This window comes from Myotis lucifugus, unplaced genomic scaffold (genome assembly GCF_000147115.1).
Source record: "Myotis lucifugus unplaced genomic scaffold, Myoluc2.0 scaffold_239, whole genome shotgun sequence".
NCBI lineage: Eukaryota > Metazoa > Chordata > Mammalia > Chiroptera > Vespertilionidae > Myotis > Myotis lucifugus.
Window position 1 is genome coordinate 345,537 of NW_005871287.1, and position 10,665 is coordinate 356,201.

The 10,665-nt window shown below is 48.3% G+C and overlaps 1 protein-coding gene across 3 annotated transcripts in view; it reads right to left on the minus strand.

The window, feature by feature from the left end:
• Positions 1 to 6,081, minus strand: part of SREBF2 (sterol regulatory element binding transcription factor 2) — a 30,267-nt gene extending 24,186 nt beyond the window's left edge. For 2 of the 3 annotated variants that reach the window (XR_002831632.1, XM_014464130.2), the window contains exons 1-6: positions 5,919 to 6,081; positions 5,592 to 5,813; positions 4,315 to 4,496; positions 3,499 to 3,645; positions 1,591 to 1,812; positions 60 to 174 (exon numbers count right to left, since the gene is read on the minus strand). Coding sequence is in view for 2 of the 3 variants with exons in the window: in XM_014464130.2 (XP_014319616.2) it covers positions 60 to 174; positions 1,591 to 1,812; positions 3,499 to 3,645; positions 4,315 to 4,496; positions 5,592 to 5,813; positions 5,919 to 6,069 (1,039 nt within the window). In the remaining variant the exon portion in view is untranslated. Of the gene's footprint in view, positions 1 to 59; positions 175 to 1,590; positions 1,813 to 3,498; positions 3,646 to 4,314; positions 4,497 to 5,591 lie in introns of all 3 variants that reach the window. The other variant, XM_006098513.3, reaches the window with a different exon arrangement.
• Positions 6,082 to 10,665: the final 4,584 nt, after the last annotated feature.

The following is a 10,665-nucleotide window of genomic DNA, read 5'->3' on the forward strand; positions in this document are numbered from 1 at the left end:
CTGGCACAGGACTTCTCCTGCAACCTCGCCTGACAGCCGTTCTCTCAATGAGCACTCACTGTTCTTCTGACTCGCCAGCTTCAGCACCATGTTCTCCTGGCGCAGTTTGTGATTGACCTGCTGCAAGTATTTGATGTAGTCGATGGCCTTCCTCAAAACGCCAGACTTGTGCATCTAGAAGGGGACGGGTGAAAACAGTGGCATAGCGCAGGCTGCACAGTGAGGAGGGCAGAGGCCCCGAGCTGGTGGAGTGACAGCACGGCTCTGGAGCGGGAGGGGCTGAGTTCAGATGCTGGCTCCCCCACTGATTAGCTCTGCTATCAGGACAAAGTGCACTTTCCCCCCCTTATAAAGGGGATAATGATGATTATATAAATCATAGGCTTGCAGTGAGGGCTAAATGAGATAATACACAGAAAGAGCTTAGCTCCCAGCCTGGCACATAGACACTCGATAAATACATTTAGCTGTATGACAACTTCCTATAATAATACCAGCATCAAAAAAACTTAAAAGAAAACAAATGACAAAAAACCAGAACACTGTTGGATGGTTATTTTAAGTAAAGGTATATTAGGTACCTTTCAGATTTGTAGGCTACAAAGGAAAGTCAATTTTTAAAAAAATATGTATTTTTATTGATTTCAGAGAGGAAAGAAGAGGGAGGGAGAGATAGAAACATCAATGATGAGAGAGAATCATTGATCGGCTGCCTCCTGCACACACCCCACTGGGGATCGAGCCTGCAACCTGGACCTGGGCATGTGCCCTTGACCAGGATCGAACCTGGAACTCTTCAGTCCGCAGGCCGACGCTCTATTCACTGAGCCAAACCGGCTAGGGCTCAAATTTTCTTTAAAAAATAGAGGTGAAGCCGAACCGGTTTGGCTCAGTGGATAGAGCGTCGGCCTGCGGACTGAAGGGTCCCGGGTTCGATTCCGGTCAAGGGCATGTGCCTTGGTTGCGGGCACATCCCCAGTGGGGGGCGTGCAGGAGGCGGCTGATCGATCTCTCTCATCGATGTTTCTGGCTCTCTCTCCCTCTCCCTTCTTCTCTGTAAAAAAAATCAATAAAATATTAAAAAAAAAAAAAAAATAGAGGTGAAGATAAACAAATAAGTCTATGTGCCAGAGATACATTCATTGAAACATTAGAAATATATAAAAAATCAATTTCTTCTATTTACTGTTGATCCCAGACCCAATTCCAGTTTCTCTCATCCCCAGCAGGTAAAAATATTGCTAGCCGCCCTGAGCACAATTAAACATAGGACAGCAATGCCATCAGCTGATGTCAAGGTACACAGCTGTGTGCCTGGCCCCCAGTGAGTGGCAGGCGCTTCTCTGCCTGTGACTCTGGGGGCCACGATCACTGCAGAGCAGAGTCAAAGGTCCAGGAAGAGCACTGCTTACCACCCCGGCCGTCCCCTTATGCTGATTAACATTCTGTCATCTTAAAAACCCTACATGCTTTCATAAGAAAGCACCCAATTTGCATTCACTCATCGTGGGCCTGTAGATTCCTAAATTTCCGAGGCAACATGTAGAGGGGAGATGGTAGGGCACGAAACACCACTTGCTTGGCACCTACCTTGGCATCTGTCCCCATGACCAAGTCCTTCAACTCGATGATTTTGTCATTGATGGAGGAGCGATACCGCTTCTCAATGATGTTGTGTGTCGTCCGTCTTTCTCCTTCTTTGGGGGGTTCAAGCTGCTTGACTCCCCCGGGTACCTGCTTAATGGGCACTTTCTCTTGCCCCATCATCACAGGCATTGTGGTCAGAATGGTCCCACTGCTGCCCACCAGGGTCTAGAATAGGCACAGACACAGGGCAGAATTCCCCCTCGGTTAGTCTGAGTAAAGCAACCTCACAAGACAAACCTGTAGCTTGTCCATGTGCCATCACCCGGCAATGCTTTCTGTGGCCTAAGACCCTTTCTGGGTTGTCAGGCCCCAAGCAGCCTGAGGGGCGATGGTACCTCAGTAGCTATGCCTCTTTCAGAATCACTGTCCATAAAAACACTTCAATAGGATTAAAGTGGATAAACGTGTCTTATCCTTGGATCTAGGGGGTCCAGGAACAAGTCATATGATTTCTGCTTTGCTGTCAAACCATTAACCACCCCTGAGCTGAGCTCACATACAGCACATCGCTCTGGCCCCAGGGGAAACCTTCTCCCAGTATATGACACATCCCCCGTCACATGACAGTTAAGCAACTTACTGCCTTTCCTTATACAATCTGGCTATCAAAAAGCTCAAGGGTAGGACTGACACTCTCATCAGAGCCAATTTATTAAATAAATAGGCCAATCATAGGGGCTCCCCGTTTACCCCCTTAAATCTGCTTTCTCCTGTTTCTATTTTTACTAATTTTAGTTTTATTTTGTCCAATAAATGGCCTCAAATATCCAAACGACCAATGCACAAATAAAAAGCTGCTCAACTTCATTAGTTACCAAGAAATAATTTGCACAGAATAAGAAACACACATTTTAAGTGTACAGCTTCAACTGTTATGTATGATAACCCAGATCAAAACAGAGCATTTCTACCCCCTAAAACAGTGGTTCTCAACCTTCCTAATGCCGCGATCCTTTAATACAGTTCCTCATGTTGTGGTGACCCACAACCATAAAATTATTTTCGTTTCTACTTCATAATTGTAATTTTGCTACTGTTATGAATCGTAATGTAAATATCTGATATGCAGGATGTATTTTCATTGTTACAAATTGAACATAATTAAAGCATAGTGATTAATCACAAAAACAATATGTAATTATACATATGTTTTCCGATGGTCTTAGGCGACCCCTGTGAAAGGGTTGTTCGACCCCCAAAGGGGTCGCGACCCACAGGTTGAGAACCACTGCCCTAAAAGTTCCCTCATGCCTCTTCCCAGTAACGCCTGCCCCTTCCTCCTGTGAGCAACAGCGTGGTGTTGCTCTTCCTGAACTTCACGTAAGTGGAGTCATTAGCACGAGCTCTTTCTTGACAGGCATCTTTTGCTCAACATACAGCATCTGAGGTTCAATCATGAACTCATATGTATCAATAGTTCTTTTTGGATGGACATTTGGGTTGCTTCCAGTTCTTGGCTTTTATGAATAAAGCTTGCTTTCAAATTCTGACCACCTTTTACTCTGTCAGACTCTCTTACTAAGATGCTCAAAGTGGCTGAAACCCTACAACTGAAGGACGGATGCCTTCCATGTCCCTCACCTTGGAGCCCTCCCTGCCTAGTGGGTCTAGGGTCCTTCAGAGGCCCAACCTCACTCAGCACAGGACCTGAGAGGCAAATGGTCTTGAGCGGAGCTGTTGTCCAGGAAATGGGGCTCCTCTGCTGTTCCTGAGCAACTAAGGAGGTGACGTTGCAAAGTGACTGACATGTCATAAAGCTCCTGCACCTACTCACACAGAGGCTAACACCTCCCAGAAAGGAGGCAGAAGGGGGAGGGCGAGAGGGGTGTGGGGTGTGGAGGTGGCTCTTACTGGTACTTGCAGGGCGGCTGTCTGAATGGGGGTGGTGAGGGCGGTGAGGGCTGGGTTCTGGACTGTGGCCATGACAGGGCTGCCATCTGTCTTCAGTGTGGTCAGAACAAGGGAATCTGTTTTGATGATCTGGGGCTGTACCAGGACCTGGATGGAGAAGGAAGAAAAGAAAGAGGGAGGTGCATTACCTCTCTATTTTGCATTAGCTTCTAACTGTACAGACCCTCCAGGAAAGAAAGAGAAAATAAAATTGTCATGAAACTGAGAATACAGCTTGATTACTGGGTTAAGGAGGAGAAAGAGTCCTGAGTGTCAAGGTGGAAAGGCTTAGAGGAGAGCAGTGCCAGAGGCCTCGCAGGGGAAGAGCGGGCACGGCTCGGTGAGTGGTGGCGGGGAGAGAGGTCTGGTTTTGGACATACCCAGGAAAGCCAGGAACCTGGCTGAGAAGCAGAAATGATAAACCAAGAAAAAATTTTAAAGATAAATTACTTTGCTAGTAAGAAAATTCAGTGCCACTATGATACATGACTTAACATTTTAGCACATTTTTTCCCGTTTTATGCCCATTATCTGTATAAATAATACACCTGCATTTACGGACTCTATGTGAGTGCCAGTGTACATCCTCAGATGCCATCCCAGCCAGGTCTCTATGCCAAGCTCACTGGTGCCTTATAGGGCCCAGGCAACCCTACCCACCCTATGAGCTACTCCCCACACTCCGATGGTCCTTCTTAGTATGTAGACCACATCTTCAACCAATGACCAGCCAACAGCCCCAAGCAGTGCCTCCCTGAATCCTTGTCAGCCACCTACCGGGACCTGCTGCACCTGGGGCGCAGCCACTGTCTGCACCGTGGCTGGGGCGAGGGTCTGCAGCGTGCCATTGGCCGTCTGCGTCAGCACCCGCTGGGCCTGCACTGTCTGCACCTGCTGCTGGATGGTGACCGGCTGCACCTGGGAGGATGTCACTAGGCTTTGGACTTGAGGCTGAAGGACTTGGGAGAAGAGGAGAAAAAAGTCACATGGACGAGGAATGCATTCTGTCACTGCAGCTGCAGCAATAACCGAGGATGGAGTGCCTCATAATGATCCAGACTCCCGACTCCCCACCTGCTGCTGAGAAGACGTGCACAGCCATTTACAAGCTGCTCTCATAACAAGAACATCCCAGAAGGGCTGCATCCATTTCTGAGGGAACGAGTGCAAATTATTTTATTATTCTGGGTGCTGGGGTGGAGGCGAGGGAAGCTAATCAGCGAATGACTGTGCCCAGCAAGGGAGTTAACAGATTGAACAGAAAGTGTACTTTGGGATGACTATCTCAGTGTTTTGCCTGTATGCCTCCCCCCATCCCCTAAACCAGGGATGGGGAACCTTTTTTTTCTGCCAAGGGCCATTTGGATAATTTTAACATCATTGGAGGGCCATACACAATTATCAACTTAAAAATTAGCCTGCTACATTTGGTCAAACATTGAATTAACTCACCCCTAATGCCTTGGCAGGGCCAGACCAAATGATTTCTCGAGCCTGATACAGCCCTTGAGCTGGATGTTCCCACCCTGCCCTAACCCTTGAAGCCCACTGTAGAACTGTCAGAGCATACTAATCCCCCGGGGCTCCCCACAGGGCACAGGGTATCTGATGAAAAGGCACTGGGACACAGCACAACAGGGAAAGTCACTCCTTCACTCAGCACACTGAGGGCCTGCTACTCGGAGACTCAGCACCTCCGCTGAAGTCATATTCTCTGCAATGGATGCTCAGGAGATGTTTGCTGAATGAAGAGTTCGCAGCCTACAGGTGCCAAGGTCTGGCTGTTGCCTGGGTAAGTTTCAAGACTAATTTTACTCAAGCCTCCATCTGTAGTTACCAGGACAGCCCCGTGTCTACTTGCTTGCTGGCAGGCACAACAGCTATTAAGGCACTTGAAGAGGCAGCGTATGAACTGTTCCCGGACCACAGTTCTGACTGGCAGTTACCAAAACCTCATTGAGACAGAACTATTTACAATCTACCTCGGAAGTATCAGCAAACTGACACACAAACTTTTCAACCACCGTCACTGCCACATCCGACTTCTGAATCACCTTGGAAGCTGGTAGCCGCATTCTGGTATATCAGAGGCTGCTGGATGATCCTCGTCTGGGGAGCAGTGCTGAATGTTGGGGTGATCATTACCGTCTGCTGCTGCAGCTGAGCTTGAGGCTGGGGCTGGGGGCGGGGCTGAAGAACGGGAGTTGCCCTTGGCGGGTTAGGAACCGAGGTGGGGGAAACCTTGACCTGCAGGGCTGCAGCCTGGGGGGAGGTGGCTGAGGGAGAGAAGGAAGGTAATGGGACCTGGCTGAAGGAGCGCTGCATCGAGGGCTCCCCGGCTCCACCACCACCGGCTCCACCACCGCTGCCCCCGCCATTACTGCTGCTGCCGCCGCCACTTCCGCCGCCACTTCCACTTCCACCGCCACTGGGGAAGGAGCCACACAGCTGCTCCGAGAACAAGTCAGAAAACTCTCCCACTTGATTGCTGACAAACTGCAGCATCTCTGTGAACAAATGAGAAGCAGCCATTTTATTGACATCCAAAATATTTATTAACTTTCAAATTTGCTTAAGAAACAGGCATGAATGCCGTAACCGGTTTGGCTCAGTGGATAGAGTGTCAGCCTGCAGACTGAAAGGTCCCAGGTTTGATTCCGGTCAAGGGCATGTACCTTGGTTGCGGGCACATCCCCAGCAGGAGATGTGCAGGAGGCAGCTGATCTATGTTTCTCTCTCATCGATGTTTCTAACTCTCTATTTCTCTCCCTTCCTCTCTGTAAAATCAATAAAATATATTTTTTTTTAAAAAAGAAAAAGAAAAAAAAAAAGAAACAGGCATGAAAGTCCAATGGCATTTCCAAGATCAGAGCAGAAAGGGGTCAGGAAACCCTCCCCTCTCTCTCAGGTGGGTTATCACCTGGGCCAAGACAGCCCCCTGAGGGACAGCTTTATCTGTTTGATGTTGTCTCTTGACCCCACCTCCAGGCCCTTTCTTCCCTCCTTCCTGATTATATCAGGCCTATCAGGAACCACCTCTGTGCTGGGTGAGGGTTATTTTTGGAGGGTATTGCTGGTTCCATTTTAGAGCTGGGACACGGGCAGAAAGTGGGTAGTCACTGTCCTGAGGCTTTGGAGCTCAGAACCTTGCTCTGTGAGGCCACCTGCAGGTGCAGTACTGCTCCCATGAGGGAGAGGTGGCTGCAGACCCAACTCTCCCTCACCCAGGCAGCCTTCCCTCCTGACCACAGGCAGGCTCTGGGCTTTCTCTCCAAGATGGGCATAGCCCTGGGCACTACTGGTACCCCCAAGAACACTGAGGGACAATGAAGTTGAAGGGCCCCATGTCATGAATCTTTAGGGGTGGAATGGGTGAAAAATCACCCATGAAGTCCAGAATAGGGAAATAACTTGGCCAAGGCCACAAAGCTCATCAGGACATGCCAGGTTTCTGCCCCCAGTGCATTCACTGCCAGAGGCTCCGGATGGAGCAACCTGCGCCTTGGACTCCATGCTTTGGAGGGCCCACTCTGGCCCTCTTCTGGCTGTGCCCCTTCCCCCTGGGCAAGGAGCCTGTGGGACCAACAGGATGCGTCCCCCTGGAGACCATGCTCCCCTCTAGATCATGCTCTAAGTCCCTGGGACCCCTGAATTCCTGGCCCAGAGGCTTCAAGTCTGCTTCCAGGGCCTCTTCCGAAAGTTTACCAAAACCCAGCCTAATCCATGACTCATCCTCATGACTTCTTCCTTCCTCCTCCTAGGGCTGGTCCCTGTTAGGAGTCTAGAGCCTCAGCTTTGTCCCAGGTACTTTTTAGATCTACAATTCTCTACACTGTCCACATATTGCCCTCCCCCCGCATCCTCTCCAATACATTCCCAAAGAGTTACTGCTTGTTCCTGAATTGTGGTACCCCCTTCTCCACACCCTCAAGGCCACAGGATGCTCTGATTTGGTCACCAAAATAAAAAACAAAACACAAACAAACCCCCCAAACACCACTTCCCTTATTTCCCCCACACCTCCACCAGCAAGTCCCTCCCAGGACTCTAACAGAACCGGGTGGTAGCTGAGCCTGGACTATGAAAAGTCTCATGTTAGGCAAGCAAAATGCTAATGGGGGTTTCCATATCGGACAACTGGAAGTTAGCACTTCAGCACTTTAAGTGTCTAGTTAATTCAAACTGCTGGCAAAACAGCATCTAACAAGATTGAAGGCTGCATAGTGGTTATTTACCAACACCTCGACCCTGCTCTGCCTCCACTCGGCCTATTGTGAGAGAGAGAGATCGCCACACATACTGTCACTTGTACCAACCAATTTCAATTCCTTAATACATGATTAAACTAAGAAATGTCCTCAAACTCAGCACAAAATTTAAACAAAATGCAATTTGGTGCTGACACATTCCAAGTACAATACCACAAGATCATAAAAAGCTTTAAGAAAATGATTACGAGAAACCTAATAATTTGTTGAGCTTTCCGGAATCCCCATAAAACACTGTGTCTGAGGAATTGACACAGAAGCCTGCTTTGTGCCAAAAGAACGTCACTCCCTAGCTGATCTGTGAGGCCACCTCCAGGACTAGGAATCTTATTTTAATCCATGGAACACTAAGGAGGGCAAAAGGCAAACGGGGCCAGGGGCCTGGTAGATGGGCACAGGCTCCGGCACTAGGTGGGTCTCAAGCCCACCTAACCTGCTGTGTGAACGTGGGCAAGCCACTTCTCTTTTTTTTTTTTTTTTTTTTTAATATATTTTATTGATTTTTTACAGAGAGGAAGGGAGAGAGATAGAGAGTTAGAAACATCGATGAGAGAGAAACATCGACCAGCCGCCTCTTGCACATCTCCCACTGGGGATGTGCCCACAACCCAGGTACATGCCCTTGACCGGAATTGAACCTGGGACCTTTCAGTCCGCAGGCCGACGCTCTATCCACTGAGCCAAACCGGTTTTGGCAAGCCACTTCTCTTGATTCCCTCACCACAAACGGCCACCTTAAGAATACACACCTTATAAAAAAAAAAAAGAGAATACACACCTTGCCCTAGCCGGTTTGGCTCAGTGGATAGAGCCTTGGCCTGCAGACCGAAAGGTCCCGGGTTTGATTCCAGTCAAGGGCACATGCCTGGGTTGCGGGCTTGACCCCCAGTAAGGGGCGTACAGGAGGCAGCCAGTCAATGGTTCTCTCTCATTGATGTTTCTATCTCTCTCTCCCTTCCTCTCTGAAATCAATAAAAATATATTTAAAAAAAGAATACTCACCTTAAGAATGCTATCCTGACTTATTTAACAGCTTAGATTCTTTTTCTCTATTTTTGCACTTTATATAAATGGGTCATACAGTATGGCCTCTTGCTCTCAACATTATATCTGGAAGATTCATCCATATTGTTATATGTAATTATAGACTTTTCGTTTTCATTGCTGTAAAGCATCTCACTGGGTGAATATATCATGTCACTGATGACATGGGTAGTTTGAAGTTTGGGACTATTACATGTGTTTTGATGAACACGTGTTATGTCTTTCTGTTGGTAATTCATGATATTTGTAACTTATTTGTGTATGAAGCAGGGTTTTTTTCTGTTTAGTTCACTTCTATGTTCCCAGTGCCCAAGATAGTATCTAGCACATAGTAGGTGTTCAATAAATATTTGCTGAATGAAAAGAAAGAAAAAAAAGGATCCTCACTTGGCTTGTTGTTGTGAGGATTAATAATTTACGCAAAGTGCTTGGTGAGGGTCAGACCTTCGCAAAGGTCCCCCTTAGTGGTGCTTCTAGAGCAGTGGTTCTCAACCTTCCTAATGCTGCGACCCTTTAATACAGTTCCTCATGTTGTGGTGGCCCTCAATTTCATTGTTACAAATTGAACATAATTAAAGCATAGTGATTAATCACAAAAACAATGTGTAATTATATATGTATTTTCCGATGGTCTTAGGTGACCCCTGTGAAAGGGTCGTTCGACCCCCAAAGGGGTCGTGACCCATAGGTTGAGAACCGCTGTTCTAGAGCATCCACTACACAGGCACTTGGCTCCACTTACATCATCCCCTTGAGTGCTCTCCAAAACCTATAGTAGGGAAGACATGGTGGGCGTGATGAAGCAACTCGCAGAGGTCCCGAAGCTTAGTTCGCAGAGCAGGGTAAGAATGTGTAGGCAGATGGTATACTTAAATTAAAAAAATAAATCCTTTCAACCCACACTTGACAAGCTCCAGTGCGTTCTCTCCAGCCAGGCAGATGGGCACTGGGCTTATTGGCGCAGAGGGACCGTTAAGACCCAGCATCTGAAGGAACAAGTAACAGGAAGAAGCTCTTGAGCCACTGCTCCTGCAGGGTGCACAGGCCTCCCTGGGACTCCCATCTGGTTTGCAGTGAAAAGAAGGGGGGGGTCCCCCAAACAAAATGAGGGCAGGAGAAACAAGGCGCAGGAGGCCCACCCCAAGCTTAGCTTTGCTGTGGAACTCCGAGCTACCCCCACCCCCGTGGGAGCATCCTAGTGGCTCCTTGCTGTTCCCTGCTCCGATGACACAGGCTCTCATTCCCACAGAGAGCCATGAAACCTAGAAAAGGCAGGCCTGGGAGGAGGCTCAGGTTTTATGGAGCTTTGAAAATGAAGTTCCTGTTCCTGCCTGATGAGCTGAGGCCCCCAGGGCTTGAAGCTGGGTGGGCCACCCCTGGCAGCTACCATTTCCCTCCCCCAGCCACATTCCTGTTTTTAGCTGCTTTTTTTTTTTTTTTAATGTTTTTGTTGATTTCAGAGAGGGAGAGGGAGAGGGAGAGAGATGGAAACATCAATGATGAGAGAGAATCACTGATCCGCTGCCTCCTGCACACCCCCGAGTGGATATAGAGCCTGCAAAGGGGGCATGTACTCTAACCAGGAATCAAACCATGACCCCTGGTTCAGGGGTTGACTTTCAACCACTGAGCCACACCCACTGGGCTGTAGCTGCTTCTTTTTTTTTTTTTTTAAATATATTTTATTGATTTTTTACAGAGAGGAAGGGAGAGGGATAGAGAGCCAGAAACATCGATGAGAGAGAAACATCAATCAGCTGCCTCCTGCACACCCCCCACTGGGGATGTGCCCGCAACCAAGGTACATGCCCTTGAC